Source organism: Apis cerana, linkage group LG7, assembly GCF_029169275.1.
Source record: "Apis cerana isolate GH-2021 linkage group LG7, AcerK_1.0, whole genome shotgun sequence".
NCBI classification, from domain to species: Eukaryota; Metazoa; Arthropoda; class Insecta; order Hymenoptera; family Apidae; genus Apis; species Apis cerana.
The window spans coordinates 11925928-11950165 of record NC_083858.1 but is presented as its reverse complement, the minus strand read 5'-3'; the positions used below and the strand labels follow the sequence as shown (position 1 = coordinate 11950165).

Below are 24238 nucleotides of genomic sequence, written 5' to 3'. Positions count from 1 at the left end.
TTTTATGTTTTTATTAAATAATAACTTATCAAATGAAAATATAAAATGCATCGCACAATTAATGCTATTCTATAATTAATAAAAAAAATAGCTACTACTGTGTAATAAATATGAATATCTAAAAATAAATGTATTAAAAGGAACTTTGTGATATTTATACAATATAAATGTGTAAAATATTTTAATTTTATAATTGCTTTTATAATTTTTAAAATTATATTATGAAAAATTTTTTAAATTTTTTATTTGTATAAGTAATTTTGAAAGTTTGAAATTTTGCAAAATTAATTATAAAATAATTAATTTTTTTAATTAACAATATTTAAAATTTTTAATATTAATTTTATAATTAATTAATTCATATATATAAATTATAATGATAAAAATATACAATTATTATACAATATACAATATACAAATATTAATTATTAATATCCAAATTATTACAATAATATATTTTTTACAAATATATGAATCAAAATTAACAAATTTAAATAATTTAAAATTAACTTATTTCATTAACTTATTTACTTTTTAAGAAACATAAATAAAAATGAATTTTAGAATTTCAATTACAAAATAAATAATAGTTTATATATATTTATTTATATTTATTTATATAAATAATTTGTTTTAATTTTTATTTATATTTATAAAAATATATGAAAATATTTTGATATTGAAACAGAGCTCGGAATTTAATAAAAAATTTAATATAAATTAATTTATATATATTTATACAAATATTTTATATGTATAACATATGTAAATAAACAAAATTGTATATGTAGTATATAAATATAGCAATCAAAAAAAGTAAATGAAAGTAAATTAATTTAATATTTTTTGAATTATATTTAAAAAAAATGTTAAGTATGAATGTTCAATATCAATTTAGTAATATATTATAAGTGAAAACTTATTAATTGATAAAATTTTCTTAAAATATGTTAATAGAAATAAAATCAATATAATAATGTGTTTTTAATAAGTTATAAATAAATTAAGAAAGAGGGAATAATGTAAAAAAAAATAAATAGTACAAATATTTTTTAAACATTTGTATCTTTACATTTTTTACAGATCAAACATTTAATAGGTTAGATATCGATGTTTATGTAACGTTAAATCTTAACAAATAAAATTTTTTTTTTAATAAATTAATTAATACTCGATATTGAATTTCTATAATATAAAATACATATAAAATGGTTACTATGTGGCATCAACAAGTTTTTGCTCTTGATGCTAAATACAATGCACAACGTGTAAACAAATTACCTACTTTAGGTTTGTACATATATGTTTCGTGATACAATTTATTGCAATATATAAATTTAAAAAATAATATAATTACAGGAATGCTTTATATTCGTCGCAGAAATCAATTATTAAAAGAAAAGTTCAGTAAAAATTCAAAAATTAGAGAAAATTATTTTAGATTGAGAGCAAGATTGTTATTTCTACGTTATGGCGAAAATTTAGAACAAAATAGTTTTAATTATTATACAACAGAAGAAGAAAAATCAGAAATTAAAACAAAACTTTATAACATACAACGAAAATCTATTGCAGAAAGTTTTGCATTTGATGGAGTGCATCATGTTTTTGATCAACACAATGCACCAGTAATGATGCTTAAATTTGCAAATAATGATAGATCAAAGCTATGTTGTGCATCATTAGATGGATTATTATCTATATGTGATGTTATTAGTATTCCTCCAAAAGTAATAGTCTTACTCGAAGGTCATAAAAAAGGTGTTACTTCATTAGATTGGAGTATTAGTAATGATCTAATAGTTTCATCTTCTTTGGATGCTACAATAAGACTTTGGAATGTTTTGGATATAGAAAACAATTCAACTTGTTTAAGAGTTGTTAATGATCAACAGCAAGCAGAAGTTTTATGTTGTGGATTTATACCTATAAATAATAATTTAGTTGTTGCTGGCAATTCTCAGGGACTTGTACAAATTTTAAATATATCTACTGGTATATATACTCGCAATGGTTCTTGCAAAATTGGTGGAAAAGTTAGTTTTTTAAATTTTTAATAATATATAATTTGATATTTTAAATATCAAAATTTTGAATTTATAAGAGATTGATAAACAAAAAAAAAGTGTTTTAGAAATTTGCTTGTTTTGGAGAAAATCGTACAAAAAAACTTTTTTTTACATTTTTTTATTAACATTTATTCATGATATTTCTATTTATTATTATTCTATTATTATATATATAATTTTGTTTTATAAGCTCAGATGAAAATTTCATCTTATTCTTTACATTGTATAATCTAAAATGTAATTTCAATTGAATGATTGATCAATTTATTTTGGCAGAATTGTTCGAGTCTAGTTGAACAGAAATTACCTACAATAATGGATTGAAGAAATAATATCTTATAAATATTAATTATTCAACAGATATTATATCCATGGATTTTTTTCATATAAGGAATTTTAAAGGAGAAAATTTATTCAATGTCAATTAATTCAAGAAATTAAAAGATTAAAGAAATAAAAGAGATTAAAAATTGTAGCTGCAATATATCATATAGATTACACCAGAACAATATTTAACAGTTTTATTTACATTTATAATTAATATTAGTATGCACTTGCATTAAAAAAATTGTTTATTTTGAATAATATAGTAAACAGAAATATCACAGATATATAAATATCAATAAGTAAGTAGAAAAATAGAATAGAAATCTTGTTTCTTTTCTTTTTTCCAAAACAGCAAAACAAATAAATTTTTAAAGGACATTTTTTAATAATTTATTGATTCCCTATATACTTTTGAAGTTTTGATATTTAAATTCAGGACATCCTGTATATATATAATAAGATTTAAAAATGAAATAAATTAAACTATACAATCATATTTCAAAATAATTTTAAAATTCGTAATATATTTTTAATAAAATATTTATTTTCTAAATGGATTTTTATTTGTTAAGTTTTGCGAAATTTTTTAAGTTTTTAAATATTTTAAAAATATATAAGATAAAAATATTTTTTACTCTCTTATCTTATAAAATTTGTCAAAAATAAATAATTTGTATAATAAAATGCATTTGATATCAATAATTTTGTATTATTCAATGTTTTTAAAAATATTTTAAAGAATTCATATATTAATTTTTAATTAATAATTATAAATTTTAATAATTAATAAATATTAATAATTAATAATATTAATAAATAATATAATAAATTTATTAATAAATAATAATTTTTGTATCTAAAAATAAATATTTAATTAAATAAATGAAAAGAAAAACATTTGTTTTAGATTCTATCATTAACTTGTGAAGGTAGTGGTGGTTCAGTAATATGGGTTGGAAATGATAGAGGAATTATCATGTCATTTCAATTAGAACCAGGATCAGGTCGATTAACAAAATTAAAAAGAGTACAAGAAATTGGTGGAATGATAAGTAGCCTTTCTTGGCGTTCATGGCTTTCAAAAGATGCTCCATGGCCAGCACTTTTAGTGAGCAGTGCTTGTAATATAGTATTGTTATATCATATTATTGATAATCAAGGTTCTCTATCTTTGTGGACAAAATATCCCATAAAACATAAGTAATTTATAATTAAATATTATTATAACTTTTGATACACAACAATTTTAAAATTATAACAAAATATAATTTATAAATTTTTTATAGACAATATTTTGTGAAATCGACATTTTGCCCACAAATGGAAACATGTTTAATAGCTACTGGTTCTGAGGATGGTACAATACATCTCTTAGATTCAGCAAGAAAGGGCAAAGCAGCGAAAATTAATCGACTTCAAGGTCATGCAACACCTACAATTGCTTTATCCTTTAATTTTGATGAATCTCTTCTTGCTTCTGCAGATTATCAAGGACTTATTATTTTATGGCGTAATCGTCAACGTCACATATAAATAATATATATATTTTAATAATATACAAACATAAAATAATATTATACACAAATTTTTTATAAAAATAATTGTTATAAGTAAAATATTTATAATAAAATTTTAAATTTTCTTTATATATATTATAATTTGAGTAAATTATTTTATTTGAATTTTATTCAATATATCAAATTTTTATCATTTTCTGCTAAAATAAATTAAAATTAATAAAGTTAGTTGAAATACATAAAATTAAAATATTTCCTATGTAAATGTGTCATAACGGAATAGGAAATAAAAACAATGAAACACATTTTTAAATCAATATCTGCTTTGTATAACAATATATTAATTGTTCTCTATTAATATTCTATTATAATGAGCACAGAATTAGCATTATCAATAATGATAATAATAATTATAATAGTAAAACTGCACAATAAATGCAGCATTATTAATAGTACATAACATGTATGATTTCATATATATTAATTAAATTATATATCAATGTAAATATCAAATATGTTGACTTTATTTATATTTTTAAATATATTTTTTTTTTATATTAGCCTAATCTATTCTGCTATTATATTTTGCTATAATTATATTGAAAATTTTGTAAAAACTATAATTATTAACATATCATTATTGTTTTTTGTTTTTATATTTAAATAAATATTATAAATTTAATAGTTAATGCCATATCTTTATAATAAACATTTTTTTTGTGCATTTACATTTCATAGAATATTATTCCATAAAAAATTATTTGAATACTAAAAATTAAAGACAAATTATGTGTGAGAAATCGTTCAAGAATATTTAAATTTATTGGAAATAGAATGTAATAGAATTCGGCAGCATCTTTTCTGTGCTACTTACATGAAATTTGTAATTTCACTAATTTGATTCATTAAATTAATTGAAATAAAAATGCACAAATTGTGCCCATCACAGTTCTAAAAATAATAATACAATACAGATTTATAACAAATTATTCGTGCATTAATTACTATACACTTTTTGCTAAAAATTAAGACTAATTATAGTACCGTCCATTGATTGACATTATAATACTTTTAGAATAGAGAGCTGTTTTCTATTAATATAATTTTAATAAAAATAGATCGGAAAAATATACGTTATTTAAAAATAACAATAATTAAAAATTAATATAATTATTATATATCAATAAAAATAATGAAAATAATAACATTAATAACTTACGCAAATTTTTTCTGACAACAATTATGTACTGAATGAATTCAATAAATATTTACAATATGAAATGAAATTATTCAATAATTGTAGCTTTTAAAAATCGATTGTCTTTTTTTATATTTTTTTATGAAGCTAATTATATAAAAAATTATATCAATATTAAGCTCTATATTAATATTTTTATACAATAAATCAAAATTTAATATAACACTATAGACAATCGATTACATTTTAGCCACAATAAAAATTTGTTACATATTATGTACAATAATTCGAGATTCATTTAATAGTGAATTCGTTGAATAATCACTGTACTTTTGCAACAAAATTAATTCGGACGGAGTTCAGCTAAAATTATATTTTTAACATTTTATTAACGTCTTCGAAATATGTTAGTCATGAGTTAAAACACTACACTTGTCAATAGACTCAATCTTTTCTTGAGTATCACATTGGGCACTTTTTGAAGAAATCGAATTAAGTTTTTTTTTATCTTGAATGTTTTTGGGAGGCACCATTGGTAACATATTGTAATTCAAACAATTTGATAGCATATGTTGGTCCTCTGTTAAGTTTATACTTTGCGAGAATTCTGACATATTTTCTCTTTCATGCAATTGTTTTACGTCATCTTCTTTCATTTGTTTGGTAGAAACAAAAGATGAACCAGTTGTAGATAAATTCAATTTCAAGCGATCTCTAGTATGCCTTAATTCTCCTAATTGATATTGTTGATTTTGACTACAATCATTTAACAATTCTATTCCATTTTGTGGTATTCCTTGTTGATCATCATCTTCATCTCGTTCTTCATTCATTGACGTAGATGCACCAGGAAAAAATTGACTTACATATTTACTCTCACTAGTTTGAAATTGAAATGGACGACTTGAACTGCTTACAAAAAACTCTTCATTTCCTATAAACAAAATATTTATATAATAAATTTAATGATATAAATAAAAAATAGTAATAAAATTTTTCAAAAATATGCAGTAAAAATATATAGTAAGAGAAAAAAATATTCATATATTTTTTAAAATATAATAACTTTTTTAAAATTAGAACTTGAGTTTTTGAGAAATGTTAAGATTAAATTTAAATTCAGTTTAGTAAATAATAAAAATAAAAAAAATTTTTTTTAAATTATTATTATCAAAATTTATTATATATTATGAAAAAAAAATTGTCACGATTTTTAACTTTAATTTTTATTATACGAGTTTATAATGAAAATTTGAAATATATCTTTTGTAAATTTAAGTAAATTATGTATGCAAATATATATAATATAATTATATTATACATGAAGTTCATTGAAATTGATTGATACATAAAAAAATTGTAAATATTGAAAAATGTAAAGATTTACTACAAAAATTGATCAAAAATAAAAAACAGAGAATTTGAGTATTTTTAATTATTTGTCTATAACAACATTTTTTTAACATTTTCTTTTTAATATTTTAAAAAACTTCAAATCATTTAAAAAAATTATTCCCTTTTTTTTTTAAAAATACATGAATACTTTTTGCTTTTGCTGTATATTTATATTAGATATATATAAGATATCAATATTCAATATTTTTGAAAATTGATTCCAAATAGAAAAGTTTGTGTATATAAATTTTTATTATTAAATTATATTAAATTATAAACAATTTATTTAAGCAAATATTATTAAGTTTATTATATTAAACAAAAGAAATACGAACTTAAATTGCTTATTTATTATAATTTAATAACTAACATTTTTGTATAAATTGTTTAAATAAAGAACTTTTTTGTTGCACTTTAGAATCGACTTTTAAAAAATATTAAATATGAATATATTAACATCCTATATATATATTATATATATATATATAATTAATTAATATAATTATATATATAATAATATAATTATTAATATAATTAAATATATATCCTATATATTATTAAAATATACCAGAATGATGAGCATCGTCATAATCAAGAGGATACAAATCTAAACGTGGTTCATCTATCATTTCCTCCCAATCTAAACAAAACAAAAGTTACACACATATATAATATATAATAAATCAATTTTAATATAATTTTTATTCTTATATTTATATTTTTAAGGAAAGAAAATAAATTTACCACTATATGAAGTAGATTCCCAAATATTAGTTGATTCTCCTTGAGTTTCTGTAGCTAGAGTTTCTTTAGGATATTCATATACACAATGATAACGTTGTTTTTTAAACCACACGCTTTTTTTTTGATCCTGAAAAAATTAACAATTGTACAAAATTTATTTAAGTGTAGTATATATAATATATAAAGAATATTACTATATAAATAAGAATATACACACCGATTCATCCTGAAGCAGAAATAAATACAAAAAACTATAAATTATTATATTGAAAAAAATATGAAAATGTAAATATTATAAAACTTACAGATTTTAATGTTTTATCTGGAGATCTTAATGCAGAACGATGAGGTGCTAATGTTGCATTCCAAGCTGATGGTGTAAATTCTTCTTCTTCTTCTTCTTCTTCTTCTTCTTCTTCTTCTTCTTCTTCTTCTTCTTCTTCTTCTTCATCCTCTCCTTCTTCTTCAAGATCTATTTCATCTTCAACATCAGCATCTAATATTACTCCTTCATTATTATTTAAATAACTTCGAGTTTGAATTTGTTCCATATGTGATTCATTGTATCTCTATATATAAAATATTTCTAATTAATAACATGAATTTAATTATATATGAAAAATAAATTTTTAATAATAAGTAATAAATTTCTATTAATAAATTTAATTTTTTTATTTATAATGTATTTACTTTCCAAATAAATTCTCCAGAACTAGAACTATTATTTTCATCCTCTTCTTCTTCTTCTTCCTCTTCTTCTTCTTCATCTTCATCCTGACTACCCCATCCATGATTTGTTCCAAAATTTGTTGACATTAAATCATCTTCCAATGGTAAAGGTAATGGTAATGGAAAAGATGATGGTAATTGTTGCCATTTAGATTCCTCCTCTGGACTTGGTAAAGGTGCTCCACAACTTGCAATTATAATATGCGATTTATCATTACGAGAACGAACTATCGAACAATTATAATCCAAATTTTCTTCCTCAGACAAATCTCCATTAGTTGTATCTCGTTCATCATCTTGCAATTTTTCTCCTAATCCTTCTAATAAAATCATTTTATTTGTTCGAGTATCAACTAGTAATACATCATCTGAAGCAACAGATTCTTTTGAAGCAATTGATGTATCTCTAGAATTTGATATTAATGATTCAGAAGTAAGAGTACTTTCTCTTTCTTCTTGAATTGGACTAAGGGGAGAATCATATACATTATACCTAAATAACAAATAATAGATTTTCAAATTTTGTTTTTTAAACCTAAATGATAAATAAATTATAACTATTATATTAAATAATATTTAATATTAATAAAATATATATTATTAATATATTATTATAAATTATTATATTATTAAAAAATTAAAATGAATACCTTATTGAAATACCCACTCCTCCACTACCTTGATTAGAAGATTCTTCACTATCATCATCATCCCAATGTTTACTATCTATATCTCTAGATATAGGATTATCATTATCATGAGTTTCTAGTGGTTCTACAACAGACATCTGAGCACAAGGTAATTTTTCTCTAAGTTCATTTCGAATTGCTGTTACAAATTCTTCTTCTATATCAAACGATACATAAGAATTATCACTATGTAAACTCATAGTAGAACTGTCTTCATCTTCAATTTCATTTTCATTTTTTTTTTCTATTTCCTTTTTATTTTTATTTTCATATATTGTTCCTATTTCTTTTTCATTTTCAATTTTATTTTTAATATCACTTTTATTATTATTTTCATATTTACTTGCATTTATACTTTCATTTTTATTTCTGACTTCAATTTCACATTCATTTTTATTTTCAATTTCATTTTCATCTTTATTTTTAAATTCTTTTTCATTTTCATTTCCATACTTATTTGTATTAATAATTATATTATTTTCATTTCTATTTTCGTTTTTATTTTTAATTTCATTTTTATTTTGTAAATATTTTAATTCTTTTTGTCCTTTGGAATATTTGATATTTGTTTCAATATTACAATCTTTTAAATTTGTTTGTTGAGAAGAAGAATTAATATCACTTAAATCTTCACATTCATTTTTATTTTCAATTTCATTTTCATCTTTATTTTTAAATTCTTTTTCATTTTCATTTCCATACTTATTTGTATTAATAATTATATTATTTTCATTTCTATTTTCGTTTTTATTTTTAATTTCATTTTTATTTTGTAAATATTTTAATTCTTTTTGTCCTTTGGAATATTTGATATTTGTTTCAATATTACAATCTTTTAAATTTGTTTGTTGAGAAGAAGAATTAATATCACTTAAATTTTTTACTTCAATATTTTCCTCAATTTTAATTTTAATATTTTCTAATTGAATTGTCTGTTCATTATTTAATATTGGTTTTATGTCATTTTCTAGCAAATTGATATTAGAAGTAAGATTTTCATTATTATCTATTTCAATGATAGTATCTACAGTATGAATAGAATCAGATTCATCTTCATTTGTACAGATAATTTTATTTTCTATATGATTATTTGAAGATAAATTTTCTGTCATTCTTTCAGATACTGGAAGTGTTGCATAGTATTCTGCATCAAGAATAGTATCTAGTTCAAATAAAATCTGTAACTGTTCTTCTTCACTATATATTGGTATATTTATTGTAGAATTATTAGTAGAAGTTGATGGAATTAAAGCATAAACATTTTCTTCTTCTTCATAAGATTCTTTATCTCTAAATCCAGAATCAGAACTTTGTTCATCATCAGGAGTAGATAATTGTTTTCTTTCTTCTTCATCTTCATTTGATAAACATCTCCGATTCATGCCTATATCTTCTTCGTTGGAGAATTTATCTGAATTATGTCTATAGTGTTTCTGGGATTGCAAAGTATTTGATTCAATAGTTACAATTAATTCTGATGCAATATTATTTTCTTGTTTAAATAAAGATTCTGCATACTCATTAAATTCACCTTCATCTAAGAAACCAGGTACTTTCTTTTCTAAAGCAGAATCTAATGCATGATTCCAAAGTGCAACATCAACTAAAGTATTTTCATCAGTTCCACAATTAATTGAACAATTGTTAGAAAAAAAAGTATTTTCATGCTTAAATGTACACAAGTTACATTGAGATTTATCATCTTTTTTTAATATTTCAGAAGATGTATCATCAGGTACATAACATAAAAGAGGAGGATTAGGATCTCCTTTTGATAGAAGTCTTAGTATATGTTTATCATTATGTGTTTCTGTAATTGTATTTACAATAGATGTAGTATCAAATTCTTTGTTATTTAAAGATAATCTCAAAATTGGAGTTTGAGTTTGATCCATGGTTAATGTCAATAATTTTGGCTTTTCTGCAGTATCTAACATCCTGATTTTGTTAGAAGTATTATTTGGCAATGGATTCCGCAATTTTCTTAATGTTTCATCGAATTCATCTGTATGAATACTATGTCTAAGATCACTATCACTACCAGTAGCAGGTAATTTTTTTTTTCCATATTTTTCTGAGATTTGAGCTCCCATTGATAATTCTGCATCAGAATCAAAATCGATATGTACAAGAACCATTAAATCAGTAACAGATTTAGATTTTTGTTTTACTTTTTCAGTATAAACTCCCTGTTCAATTCGTCCTTTCCAACTTTCTTCTTCAGTTTCAGAGCTTGATTCATGATGAATAATATTTTTAATACTTGGTATATTTTTTACTAATTCATTAGGTCCAAGTCGAAATGATGATTGATGTGGTGTATCATCAACAATAGTAGTCCAATAATCTGAATCGATACTTCCTCTAAGATCTTGCAAACTTGCACTTCGGACATATTTAGCATTAACTCGTAAATTTTCCCATCTTTGTTCAAAATCCAAGCATTCTATATGTTCATTTAAAAGAAATTGTCTTATCTCATCCAAATTTGGTCTTTTTTGTGGATTTAAATTTAAACTTAAATAAATTGCTTGATATATATTTGATGGACAATTTTCTAAATATGTTTGTAAAACTTGTATACCATTTGATGAAAGATTTGATTTTAAATGTAAAAGCATTTGAATTACTTGTTCATCACTCTTATCATGGTATGGTATATCTCCCCATGTAATAATTTCCCAAAGAAAAATAGCATAACTCCACATATTTGCTTGAGATGTAATTTCTCTAGTTTCAATAGTTGTATCAGTACATTCTACACTTTCTGGTGCTGACCATCTAATAGGTAATGCACGATCTCCAATTACATAATAATCTTCAGGATATTTTTCTACACCAGTTCCATAATCTCCCAGTTTTGCTGATAAATCTGATGCTACTAAGCAATTTCTAGCAGATAAATCTGTATGTACAAATCCATTACAATGCATATGTTTTAAACCAGCAGCAATATCCAATGCTATTCGAATTAGAATGTTTTCTTTATTAAGTGCTTCTTGAGACTTTTTATCACGGTTTGATAACAAAAAACTTTTAAGATCACCCACTGAACATGATTCAAATAATAATAAATATGGATCAGTTTCTAAACAAAAACCTATCAAAGTTAAAATATTTTGATGATGTAATTTCAAATATGGAGTAGCTTCACCAAGAAACCAAGCTTTTTCCTTCATAGTAGCTTCTTCTGTAAGAATTCTCACAACAACACCACCATTTTTGGAAGTCCTTTTATGTCCTTCTAAATCTGCACGACCTTCTACAACTTTTCCAAACCAACCATGACCAATCTCTCTTAAATATTTTAATTTTTCTCTAGATATACATAAATCCTTTGCATCAAACCATTCACGACAATATTCTGGCAGAGTAGAATCAGAATGATGTTTTTCAAAAAATAATGATGATAAAGGTAATGGCTTTGGTTTTAAAATATTTTTAGGACCAGATATAATATGTTCTACAGGTAAAGGATCAAATTGTACTCTTTCTGAAACAGCTAATATATGTGGAACATTTAACTCCAAACCTTCAAAAGAATGCTCAAATACTAATTCTTGACCAATATTGTTTCCATCTTTGAATTCCTATAACAAAAAATCACATTTACATTTTTCAAATACTTTTGTAGAAAATTAAAAATAAAGTTTAAAAAAAATTAAAATATATTAAACTACATTATTATAATATTTTATATAGTTTAATATGTTAAACTATATATATTATAATAATTTATAAATAATATACATGCAACTAGTTTTAAATATTTAAAAAAAAAATATTTTTTTGTAATATACATAACATACATGTTTTTATAATATACATGATTATTTATTATATATTTAAATAAATAAATATATTAATTACTCTTCTTATATTGATAAAATATAAATCATATAAATATTATGAAATATTTTCATAATAATTATATAAATTATTATCACTTTGTAATTAATAATATATATAAATATGTAAAAGAAAAAAAACATAAAAAAAATATTATGTTCAAAATCAATTGCTATAATATTTCAAATATTTAAATAAAAAAATTGATATTCTTATTAATTTTTATTAAAATTTATAGATTAATATAACTTTAAATCTTTAAAAAAATTTGTGATATTAATTTTACCTGATTGCATTTTTCTGCTTTGTCCTATAATTAGTAACGAATAAATTATTATTTAGATAATAAAAAACTTTAATAAGGATTTCTATTTATTATATGTAATATAAAAATGACAATTAATTACTTGAAATCCTTTAGGTCTTCTAGGTCTTCGACAACAAAGACAGCCAACTAAAGTAAATGCTGTAACTGTCACACTTAAAAGACCAAGAGTATATTGTATCCAGTATTGTTCCCATTTTGATGAAGTATGGTTATATGATAAATCTAAAATGTATGATAAATTAAAAGCAAAATAACCTATCATTAATAACATGTTATCAAAATAAATATTGAATATACAATTATTGTACCTGTTCGTATAGACGATGATACGGGATAGGCTGTAATTATCGGAAGACCCGCCCAAAACAGCCAACATATCCAACATAATATAATATTCAGCATCGCGCATTGAAATTGGTGATCGTGATTTATTTAAGTCATTCTTAAAGTCTCTGTTTAAGTCATTTTTAAAAATTTATAATTTTTTAAAAAAATGCATGACTGTAAAAAGTGAAAAATCTAGTAGATTGTAACACGTTCTAATTTTACGACATACATATCACAACTATTCGTAATCTCATATTTCTGATATCTAAAACTATTGAGAACTAGCTTCGATTGTACAGAATATTAAATAAATTTGTCACAACAATGATGAAGTGTTGTAATAATATGTAAAATAGAAATACACTTTTCTTAGGGAAACCACCTGGGTCAAGCATGATACGTATCGTAAAACGAATACAATACAATCAACTACGGTCCGGTTAAAAGGTAGGTGTAAAATCACCACGCTTGCCAAACCCAGTTCTATTCTTGTCTTTTTATTCTATCTATTGCTCTCTTTCTATCTCAAACATTAATGTAAATATAGTATGTATATTCTGACTAAAAAATTGCTTTAGATTATAATATTTTATAGTCCTACATTATATGTATATTTATCATTATTATTAAATTATAAAGATGAATAAATTAAAAACGAAATTTTCATTCTTATCATTACATTATATATGTTATATATATAACAGATAATCGAAATGCATCAAAAAAATTTAATAATAATTAAATGTAACAATAATATTTATATAAATTTACTAAATTTGAATTAGTCATACAAAAAGAATTATTTTGCAAAAATATTATATTTACTTCAATTAGTTAAAAAAAATTAATTAATTTTTTAATTTATAAATTATTTCAAACATTGAGTGTGTACAAATTATAATTTAATGATATAATAAATAATAATGTAATAAATACACAATTATTCAATAAATAAAAAATTCGTTCTTTCTTAAATATTTTTTTGTCAGAATAATATAAGTTTATATTATATTTATATATATATATATATATATATATATATATATATATATATATATAAAACTATATGTATAATATTATTTAAATATTTTATTAGAAAAATTTTAAATAATTTTAAATAATTTAAATATATATATGAACATAAAAAAATATTTTTTTTATTATAACATAAATTTGTTGTAATTATATATATAAAAAATTATATAAAAAAATTCTAATGTAGACAAATTAAATAAAAAAAGTTATTGATATTAATTATTAATTATTAATATTATTTATAAAGCATTATTTTTTATAAAGAATTTTCATTAAGATTTTCATTAAATTTGAAGAAAAAATTTATTAATTTAAAAAATTATTTATATTTTAATAATTATATACTTATATAAAATTATATTGTTCTGAAATTGAATTATAAGATATATATATATATATATATGTATATAGAGTAATCTAACATTTAATAATATTTAATTTTGTGTTTCATATTTTGAAATTGCGATTCCGCAAAAAATTAAAATATTTAGTATAGTTTCTATAGCATTTTAGTACTTTTAATTCAATCAAAAATTAGTAAAATTAATATATTTTAAAAATAATTTCTTTGATATATCATTTCATTATATTTTATTTCATATCATAAATGTTTTCATGCATAATATATACTGAATTATATCAAATTTTTTAATTGTTACGAATAGTAGACAAAATATATGAATATGAAATAAAAATTAAGTTCATATTTTTTTATTACAACACAATGAAGATAATATTAATTTTTGATATATTTTTTTTGTAAAAATGAATTTAAACGTAATGCCATTAAAATTTATTTATACGTTCGTTATTGCTTGTATATTATTAATATATATTTAGAATTATATTAATATTTATTAGAATTTATTCAATGTAGACAAAAAATTGATGAAACATTTTTAATTAATAGATTTTATCAAAAAAGACAATAAATTAATCAGAAATAATAATCTGTAAATTTTATAAAATAAATATAAATAAGGAAAATAACTAAATAAGAATAAAAATTTGACAATTAGTATCATCTCTAAAAAGTCAGAAATAAAACTTAATGTGGTCAAAAGAACAAATAATAAGAGAAGAATAAAAATAAAGAACATACCATCAATACCATCTTTTGAGAGCCAAAGACATCTTTTCAAAACTAAAATGACATAGAGTAAAAATTGAAGAATAACGCCATCTCTTAAGTATTTTTAAAAATGATGTTTTAAAGAGATGTCTTTAATATTTAAAAGATGTCACTTAAATTTTACAAGATTTCCCATAATTAATTTCTATCATTATCTTTCTTTTATTATTTAATCTTTTTATTTATATTTTCATTTGCGATATCTCATAAATGGCATTAATTTTCTAATTTTTACTTTATTTTTATTTTTTCTATTATTTAATATTTATAAGTTAATATTTTTTTTGTTAATGAGTTAATGAGTCAATTTTTATTTGAGTTTTAAAATTGATCTTCATATGATTTATTAGCATTCATTTTTAATATTATATTATTAATATTATATATTTCTTTATATCAAACTATATTTTTATAAACAATTTTTTTTTAAACATTTTTTATTTATTTATTTTATTTATTTATTTATTTTATATTTACTGTTTTTATATTTATAATACATATAAATAATATAAATCAATATAAATTAATCATTGATTCAGAAAATAGATCAGGTTAATATGTATATATATATTTATTTATTAATTTTCGTAGATACATATATTAAATATATAAAATATACATATATTTATATAATATATAAAATATACAATGTATATTTATACATTCAATGTATTCTTATACATTACATTGTATAAGAATATATAAGCCATAAATATATATTTTTGAGAATCTTTAGAAAATTCTAGAGGTCAAAAAAATAATTGATATATAAAAATATCAGTTGATTGTTTATTAAATTATAAATAATTGAATTTTTCATTAAATGAAACAAATAGAATAAGATAGTTCTATCTTCTCTATTATCTTTCTTACTGCTGTTCGAATCTATGAATATTAGAATTTTAAATATTTATATATTATTCTTTTAATTTAGATCTGAATATTTGAATTGCATGTTTATATCAATTTATATTTATGATCTAGTAGAACTTTTATTATTTAGATTTAAAGTACTATTATATTTTAAATACTATATATTTAAAATACTAATAATATAATATAATTTTTTAATCAAATAAATATACAATAAATACTTTTAAAAAATATACATATTAATATATTTATAAATCTATATACATTAAAATAAATAACTACACTACAAAATAATAATAATAAAAATATTTAGTATATCGGTCCCATGGTGTAATGGTTAGCACTCTGGACTTTGAATCCAGCGATCCGAGTTCAAATCTCGGTGGGACCTGTCAAGTTTTTTTTAATAAAAAAATTTATTATACTTAAACAAAATTAGAATTAAAATATAATAAATTATTTAAAATTCATAAAGTAAATTCTTCATATAATTATATGAATAATGTATTTATTTTAATAATTTGTTTTAGAATAAATGATATAAAATATATTATTTAATATTCATAATAATTATAATGATAGTTAATATTACTTAAATGCATTAATATTATATTAATGGAATAAAAATATTTAATTTTTATTACAAATCGAATATATATATATATACTTTATATATATATGTACTTGATAATCCTAATAGAGGGCATTACTACATTGGTGACATTCTTTTCGATTTCGAAAGTTAAGGTAGTATGATAAATAACCTCTCTTTATTTTTGAAGTTTTAAATAAAAAAAAAAATAAAATTTAATTAACAAATTATATAAATTTACATAACAAATTTTTACCGAAATTAATATTATTAAAAAATTAAAATAAAATTATAAATTATGAATATATATTATATGATATATATAAAATATATTCATATAATAAACTAAAAATTTTTAACATAAATTTAAATATAAATTTTTATTATATAATATATAAATAAAAATATAAATATATAAATAAAAGATTGTAATTATGAGTGAGGAATCTGATTCTGTTGTAATAGTTAAAGCAAAACCAGTTCGTAAGATATTCAAAGCTCCAATAAAAATAAATAAAATTCCTGAAGAAATTTTAAATGACCCATTATTAAATGCAGCAATTGTTGCATTACCTTCTAATTATAATTTTGAAATACATAAATCAATATGGAGAATTAAAGAATTGAAAGTGAAAAAAGTTGCATTACAAATGCCTGAAGGACTTTTAATGTATGCTACAACTATAGCTGATATTATAGAAAATTTTACAGGTGCAGAAACTATTATAATGGGAGATGTTACTTATGGTAAGAAATCATAAAATAATAAAAAAATAATTTTTAATCTATTGATCTTTGATAAAATGTATATATGTAAATATATTATAATTATGAACATACATAATAATATAATTACAAACTTTATTTTTTTTTTTATTACAAACTGATAATCAATATAGGAGCATGTTGTATAGATGATTATACTGCAAAAGCATTAGATGCAGATTTTTTAATTCATTATGGACATTCTTGTTTAATACCAATTGATCAAACTGTTGGTATAAAAGTACTTTATGTATTTGTTAATATCAAAATTGATACTTCTCATTGTATTGAATGCTTACAAACTACATTACCAGTTACAACGAAAATTGGACTTGTAAGTACTATACAATTTGCTGGTGCATTACAAATAATTGCAATGGAAATGAAAAAGAATGGTTATGAAGTATCTACTCCACAATGTAAACCATTAAGTCCTGGCGAGGTATTATAAATTCAAGTTAAATTCTTTATTTAATAAAAAATAGCTGGATTATAATTTTTATATTATAAGAAAAATTATTAAAAGATTTTAGGTTGTACAGCACCACAAATTCGATGTTCTGATGTAATTATTTATATAGGAGATGGCAGATTTCATTTAGAAGCAGTAATGATTGCTAATCCAAAATTACGAGCGTTTCGATATGATCCTTATGAAAAAAAATTGACAGAAGAATTTTATAATCATGATCAAATGCTAGAAAATAGATTAACAGCAATTAAATATGCAAAAAATATTAAAAGATTTGGATTGATACTTGGTACTTTAGGAAGACAAGGAAATCTTAATGTTTTGAAGAATTTTGAAAATAAAATTAATTTACTAGGAAAAGAAAATGTTATTATATTGCTTTCAGAAATATTTCCAGATAAAATTAAATTATTTAAGAACATTGATGCTTTCATACAGGTTTATTTTGATTATATGATATTTTTATCTTCCATATATATAATATATTAATGTGATAAATATTTATACATATTATATAATTCCTATATTATAGATTGCATGTCCACGATTAAGTATAGATTGGGGAACAGCTTTTGAGAAACCATTTCTTACACCATATGAAGGAGCAGTTGCTTTAAAAATGATAAATTTTAACAATGATAAACCATACCCTATGGATTTCTATGCTTCAACTAGTCTTGGACCATGGACTCCTAATTATAAAGAATCTGAATTAGAAAAACAAATTGATACTTGTTGTGGTAAATGTAAAGATAAAACATAAATAAAAATCAATTAATGTTTAGTTTGATATTATTAAAAAATGTTATTTAAAAATATATTTTTATATCATAATTTGATAAAAATTATATTACTATATATATTTATTTATTATTATCCAAAAAGTAATTAATAATAAAATCAGAATTTTAATGATTTTTTTAAACTTTTTCTATGAAGAAGTTATGATAACTTCTTATTATAATTTAATAAGAAAAATATTTATTTTTTGCTTTATTTTTTACGATATATTTTAATATATTTAACTTATATAAAGCATAATTTATATTTAATTAATAATAATTAATAATTTTATGTATCATATATTTATTATATTTAAGTAATTTCTACTTTATATAATCTTGCGATAACATATAATTACAATAACGTAGAAATACCGCGTGGGCGAATTACGTCATACGCCCACCTGTAGCCATACATCCATATAAAATCTTTTTTGATTTGTACAATAGGTGTATAATACAAATATGATTGTTATACATTGTATAAATTTTTCTCTATACTAGAATTTGTAAATTATTGACAAATTTATATTAAAAATTATATTATTTTATTATATATATCTATACATTTATATAAAAATTCCATTTTTAATTTGTAAATAATGTTATAAATAAAAAATTATAATTAAGAATAATATTCAATTTTTAATCTTAGTATTATTATATCACTATAAGCAAATTAAATATATAATTCTTCTTTCAAATAGATATTAGATTATAAATTAATTTTCATATAAATAAATGAAAATTTGAGAAAAATAAATAATTTTTAAAAAATTATTAAGAAAAAGTCACAGGGTAGATGCATAGTTTCCAGGGGTGGAAGGTTGTTTCGGCCGCACCCCGACGGCAGTCGTCATTTCAACGTGGCTCAACAAGTACACGCGGTTGTATATAGTTGATTTAAATATTTGAAAATATATTGTATAATGTAAATTAATTATAATCTTATTTATTAATAAATTGAAAAAAGCGCAATAAAAATACATGCTTTAGAATATTTATATTTAGAAATATTAAAAAATTTAAATATATTTATCATTCTTATATTTTATTTCTTCATTGATCTGTTAATAATAAAACATATAACAATTATTTTAATATTAATATATTATTATATATATAATATATTATAAAATTGTAAGTATATAAATATTATTTTAATCTTTTTGTAAATAAAATATCTATTCTATTTAATTTTCACATTAAATATTTTTTATATTTATTATTTCTACAATTAAGTTATTAAATATTATTTATAAAATCATTTTATCAATTATTTATTTAAATTTAATCATTTATTATTAAAGTTTAAAATAACTAATAAAAATAAAAATGATTTCATATAATAATATTTTCAAAAAGGATTTGAATGACATCAAAAGTAATGAACGGGGATAACTGGAATGAAAAATGGCCTAAACAATCACAAGCTAATAAAACAATACGTCGAAATAGTAAGCGAACTGAAAAATTAAAATTATCAAACTCATCTAAAGGAACAACACCTAGAGAAAAAACTCTTAGAAGATTGGAAAGCAACGAGAGAGAAAGAATGAGAATGCACAGTTTGAATGATGCTTTCCAGGTAGATATAATTATAATAATTTCTAAAAAATTATTAAAATATTCCATTCTTATGAAAACTTAAATAATTATATTTATAGTCTTTACGTGAAGTAATTCCACATGTAACGAAAGAAAGGCGATTATCTAAAATTGAAACTTTAACTTTGGCAAAAAATTATATAGTTGCCCTTACTGATGTAATATGTGCCATGAGAAATGAAGAAAAAGCTATAGATCCACAATCAGAAATTTCTGAATCTCAAGAATCATCAAAAAATATGAATATTTGTCTAAATATGAATATTCCAATTCCTTCAAAATCTTGTAGTTAGGAGAATATAAATATTTATTGAAATTATTATTCTTTGCAAAGAAACAATTCTAAAAACAATTAGGCAAGTCTCAAAAATAATATAATATATTTCTTAATATTAATAGGAAAAATAATATTGACATAATAAATTATTTTATTAAATTTTTTTTAATAAGAATTTATTTTCACGTATTTAATTAAATAATTTATAGTAAATCAAAAAATAATAAATTTATATATAATATTCATTTTATCTATTTTAATTTTATTTTTTTTGTTCAATAATATTAAAGAAATTATAGTGCCAAAGAACATAATCAAATTTTCAAATAAAATATTGTGTTATACATTATTTATAATTTATTTATATATTAAATTATATTTTATCTATTAAGAAAAATTAATAGTATAATATAAAAAAATATTTTATTTAAATTATAAATTATATTGTTAATATATATAGTAATTAAGAATGCTTACACTATAATTTATAATTATGTAAATTAAATATTAAAATTAATAATTAACAAATATGAACAATTTATAGAATATATAATATTATAATTTGTTAAATGATATTATTTTCCATATATTTATGTATAAAGAAAGAAAAAATAAAAATATATTTTACTTATATGTTTATTTTTATGTTTTTTTTGTTTTCATTTCCATAAGTAAATAAATACTATGAAAAATTACAATATTAAATAAAATTTAATTTTTAAAAAACTATTTCATAAAATATGAAAAAGTTTAAATAAATAGATTATCTTTCATCAAAAAAATAAAAAAAAATATATTTACTACTATATTATTATATATACAAATTACTCAAAAATCTTAAGAAAATTGATTATTTTCTTAGATAGATATATTATGATATATTACATTATTTAATTATTATTTATTATTTAATGTCAATATATTAAAACTATAAAACATTTAAATTTTTTAAATTAATTTACAGTAAAAGATATAGGCCAAGTGTTTAAGTCTTGTAAATCAACTAATACACCGGTTTGTGTTTTGGAAAATTTTGGAATACAAATCAATCTTATTGTTTGTCCTTCTTCTGCTGTAATCATATTTTATTTTATTAAAGTTATTTTCTTATGACAAACATAGAAATAAGTGTATAATAAAAATATAAAAATATAATAATAAAGATAATAATATAAAGAGATAAACTTACCAGTATATATTTTAGTATCATATTTATCCATATTACCAACAAAATATATATCAGGACATTCTGTTATAATAAATGGATCAATTTTGTTAGATGAATAAGTTGGAGTAGTATCAGGTGCAGTTGGTGCATAATGACACCAGTGTAAAGTACGTTCTAACCATATTAAAGGTGAAATATCAACAAGTCCAGCAATTTTCATAATATCCATAATAGGTTGGCCACTAGATCCAGCTATAATGCGAGAGTTTATACTACCAATCCATGGATTAGTAACTCCATAAAAACTTTTAAACCTATCACATCATATATATATATTAATAATTTGTATCTATTTAATATATTACTTTCACTAATTATTTACTCTCACTAATAATATATAGTCTCACTAATTATTTCAAAAACAATATTATTAATCATCTCATAGCAATAAAATTATATTAATATACATAAATCAAAGATCCATATTGTTTCTATATCATTAATGATAAGTATAGATAAGTATAATATAGATAAGTATATATATTTATAAAATGAAAATAAAATCAAAAATAAGAATACCAATAAAATTAAATAAAATACTTTAATCTTCAGTTTTATATATATTATATATTATAATATTATATGTTATATATTATATGTATATATTATATACATATATTTTATATACATATATATATATAAAAAATATTATATATATTATATATACATATAACATATAATATATACATATAATATATATATATATAAAAAAAGATTACAAATATAATTATTTCTATATATGATTTATAGCAATGTTTTTATATTAATTAATAAAAAGACTGTATTACCTGGAACATTCTGGTAAAATACATGGATGAAATGGTTGCTGAGGTAATCTATGACAGGTTGGGTCAAATTCTCCAGGCATTAATATTATAGGACAACACTGTGCTATAGGATGAAGAAAATTATCCAATTTATGTGTTATATTTGCAGTCTCTTTAAATATAGCTTCATTATGTAATTTAGTTTCAAAATAATTTTTGTAATTGTATGTCTCTATAGATCCTCTTACACTATTTCCTATATTAAAATATTGTTTATTATTTATTACTATAATATTATTTTCATTATTATCATATATTAAATATATTAAATATACCTGCTATAATAATACACACAATAGAAGCCACTTCTTTATGAACTTCTTCACAGCCAATCATTCCAGTAATCCATTCAAATAATAAATTTATACTTAATGACTGTAAATTATTTGCTAAATCTAAACCAGAAATAATCAAAATTTTTCCTTGCTTTTCTAGTTGTTGAGAATTAAAGATTGGTAATTTCGAGCAACATCCTGGAAAACACCAATCTGTTACCTATAATTAATGTATTTTATAAACAAAATATTTATTATATCTCAAATAATTTTTAATTTTTAATTATATTATTTACTTTATAATTTTTATTATTTCTGCAAATTATATAAAAGTAATACTTACCAAAAATGCACCATTTTCCAATTCGTGACCACATACGGCGCAAACTATACCAGTAACTGTATCTTGAATATTTTTATGAGTCCCAACCAATTTAATGCGTAATGTTTCATCTTCTAAATATAATATATCTTTAAATGATGCATAATTTGTTCTAGCTGGTTGAGGTATTAATTGAAGTTCTTTACTAAGTTCATTTAATATTGATGATCTTAATTCTTGATGTTTATACAAAGTACCTATTATGACACAAGTATTATTTTGATTTCTTTCACAAAGTTGTGATAATGAAACTATTTCATAATTAGCTAAAATAAAATATTAAGAATTAGAAAATATAACCTAAATTAATAATAAATATAACCTTTATAAAATATTTACCCCATTTAATTTTTACTTTTTGTAAAATGTGATCTTTCAGTGCTTTTAATCTTGCATTATAAATGTTACAATATTGTTGTTTAGAACATTGTGTAAAAATTTCAAATTTTTTAAAATCATCGAATTTAAATGACTTGCGATTGTATTTAATTTGTGGAACTTCCATTTTAGATTTTTATTAAATTCAAATAATGTATAAGTTATTAATAAATTTATTAATAAATTCAATATATCAGGTATTAATTAAAATTAAATAATTACAAAATAAAATCATAATTAAATATAAAAAGCAAATTAATTTTTTTTTAAATCATTGTGTAATATCAAAAAAAATATTTTTATTTTATTATTAAAGCAAAATATTAAATGTATATATTAAATATATCAAATATATCTTCTAAAATCTTAGATCGCAATGTAAAAAATTGGAATTAGAAAAATTTATTAAATTTAAATAATACTTCAAATCACATATAAAC

At 20.1% G+C, this 24238-nt stretch overlaps 5 protein-coding genes and 1 non-coding gene across 10 annotated transcripts; 4 read left to right on the top strand and 2 right to left on the bottom strand.

The window, feature by feature from the left end:
• Nucleotides 1–761: 761 nt before the first annotated feature.
• On the top strand, nt 762–4054 carry LOC107999458 (WD repeat-containing protein 13-like). 2 transcript variants are annotated; one of them, XM_017059320.3, is made up of 5 exons: nt 764–868; nt 1084–1290; nt 1360–2036; nt 3304–3596; nt 3683–4054. In XM_017059320.3, the coding sequence occupies exons 2-5, from the start codon at nt 1209–1211 to the stop codon at nt 3927–3929; spliced, it is 1299 nt and encodes a 432-aa protein (XP_016914809.1). In that variant the 5' UTR covers nt 764–868; nt 1084–1208; the 3' UTR covers nt 3930–4054. The 2 variants fall into 2 exon arrangements, with proteins under 2 accessions (XP_016914808.1, XP_016914809.1); XM_017059319.3 differs by having other exon boundaries at nt 762–1290.
• On the bottom strand, nt 3920–13822 carry LOC107999428 (rho-associated protein kinase 1). Of its 2 annotated transcripts, XM_062077259.1 has the most exons (9): nt 13154–13822; nt 12925–13067; nt 12804–12827; nt 8630–12258; nt 7941–8472; nt 7556–7819; nt 7251–7377; nt 7075–7146; nt 3920–6045 (listed from the first exon to the last, which is right to left on the bottom strand). In XM_062077259.1, the coding sequence occupies exons 1-9, from the start codon at nt 13245–13247 to the stop codon at nt 5519–5521; spliced, it is 5412 nt and encodes a 1803-aa protein (XP_061933243.1). In that variant the 5' UTR covers nt 13248–13822; the 3' UTR covers nt 3920–5518. The 2 variants fall into 2 exon arrangements, with proteins under 2 accessions (XP_061933243.1, XP_061933244.1); XM_062077260.1 differs by lacking the exon at nt 12804–12827.
• A 2709-nt stretch (nt 13823–16531) lies between these two features.
• Nucleotides 16532–16603, top strand: Trnaq-uug (transfer RNA glutamine (anticodon UUG)). The gene has a single exon. It is a non-coding gene; the product is annotated as a tRNA-Gln (tRNA).
• A 315-nt stretch (nt 16604–16918) lies between these two features.
• On the top strand, nt 16919–19458 carry LOC107999244 (2-(3-amino-3-carboxypropyl)histidine synthase subunit 1). Its single transcript, XM_017058942.2, has 4 exons — nt 16919–17551; nt 17704–18011; nt 18096–18479; nt 18574–19458. The coding sequence occupies exons 1-4, from the start codon at nt 17239–17241 to the stop codon at nt 18802–18804; spliced, it is 1236 nt and encodes a 411-aa protein (XP_016914431.1). The 5' UTR covers nt 16919–17238; the 3' UTR covers nt 18805–19458.
• On the bottom strand, nt 19349–24084 carry LOC107999382 (DNA polymerase delta subunit 2-like). 3 transcript variants are annotated; one of them, XM_062077254.1, is made up of 6 exons: nt 23760–24084; nt 23382–23686; nt 23039–23258; nt 22725–22959; nt 21898–22190; nt 19349–21777 (listed from the first exon to the last, which is right to left on the bottom strand). In XM_062077254.1, the coding sequence occupies exons 1-6, from the start codon at nt 23923–23925 to the stop codon at nt 21662–21664; spliced, it is 1335 nt and encodes a 444-aa protein (XP_061933238.1). In that variant the 5' UTR covers nt 23926–24084; the 3' UTR covers nt 19349–21661. The 3 variants fall into 3 exon arrangements, with proteins under 3 accessions (XP_061933238.1, XP_061933237.1, XP_061933239.1); XM_062077253.1 differs by having other exon boundaries at nt 20868–21780; XM_062077255.1 differs by having other exon boundaries at nt 20868–21780; nt 23382–23617; nt 23760–23941.
• Nucleotides 20196–21347, top strand: LOC107999271 (class A basic helix-loop-helix protein 15-like). Its single transcript, XM_017058975.3, has 2 exons — nt 20196–20411; nt 20491–21347. Exons 1-2 carry the CDS (start codon nt 20196–20198, stop codon nt 20722–20724), a joined length of 450 nt encoding a protein of 149 aa, XP_016914464.1. The 3' UTR covers nt 20725–21347.
• Nucleotides 24085–24238: the final 154 nt, after the last annotated feature.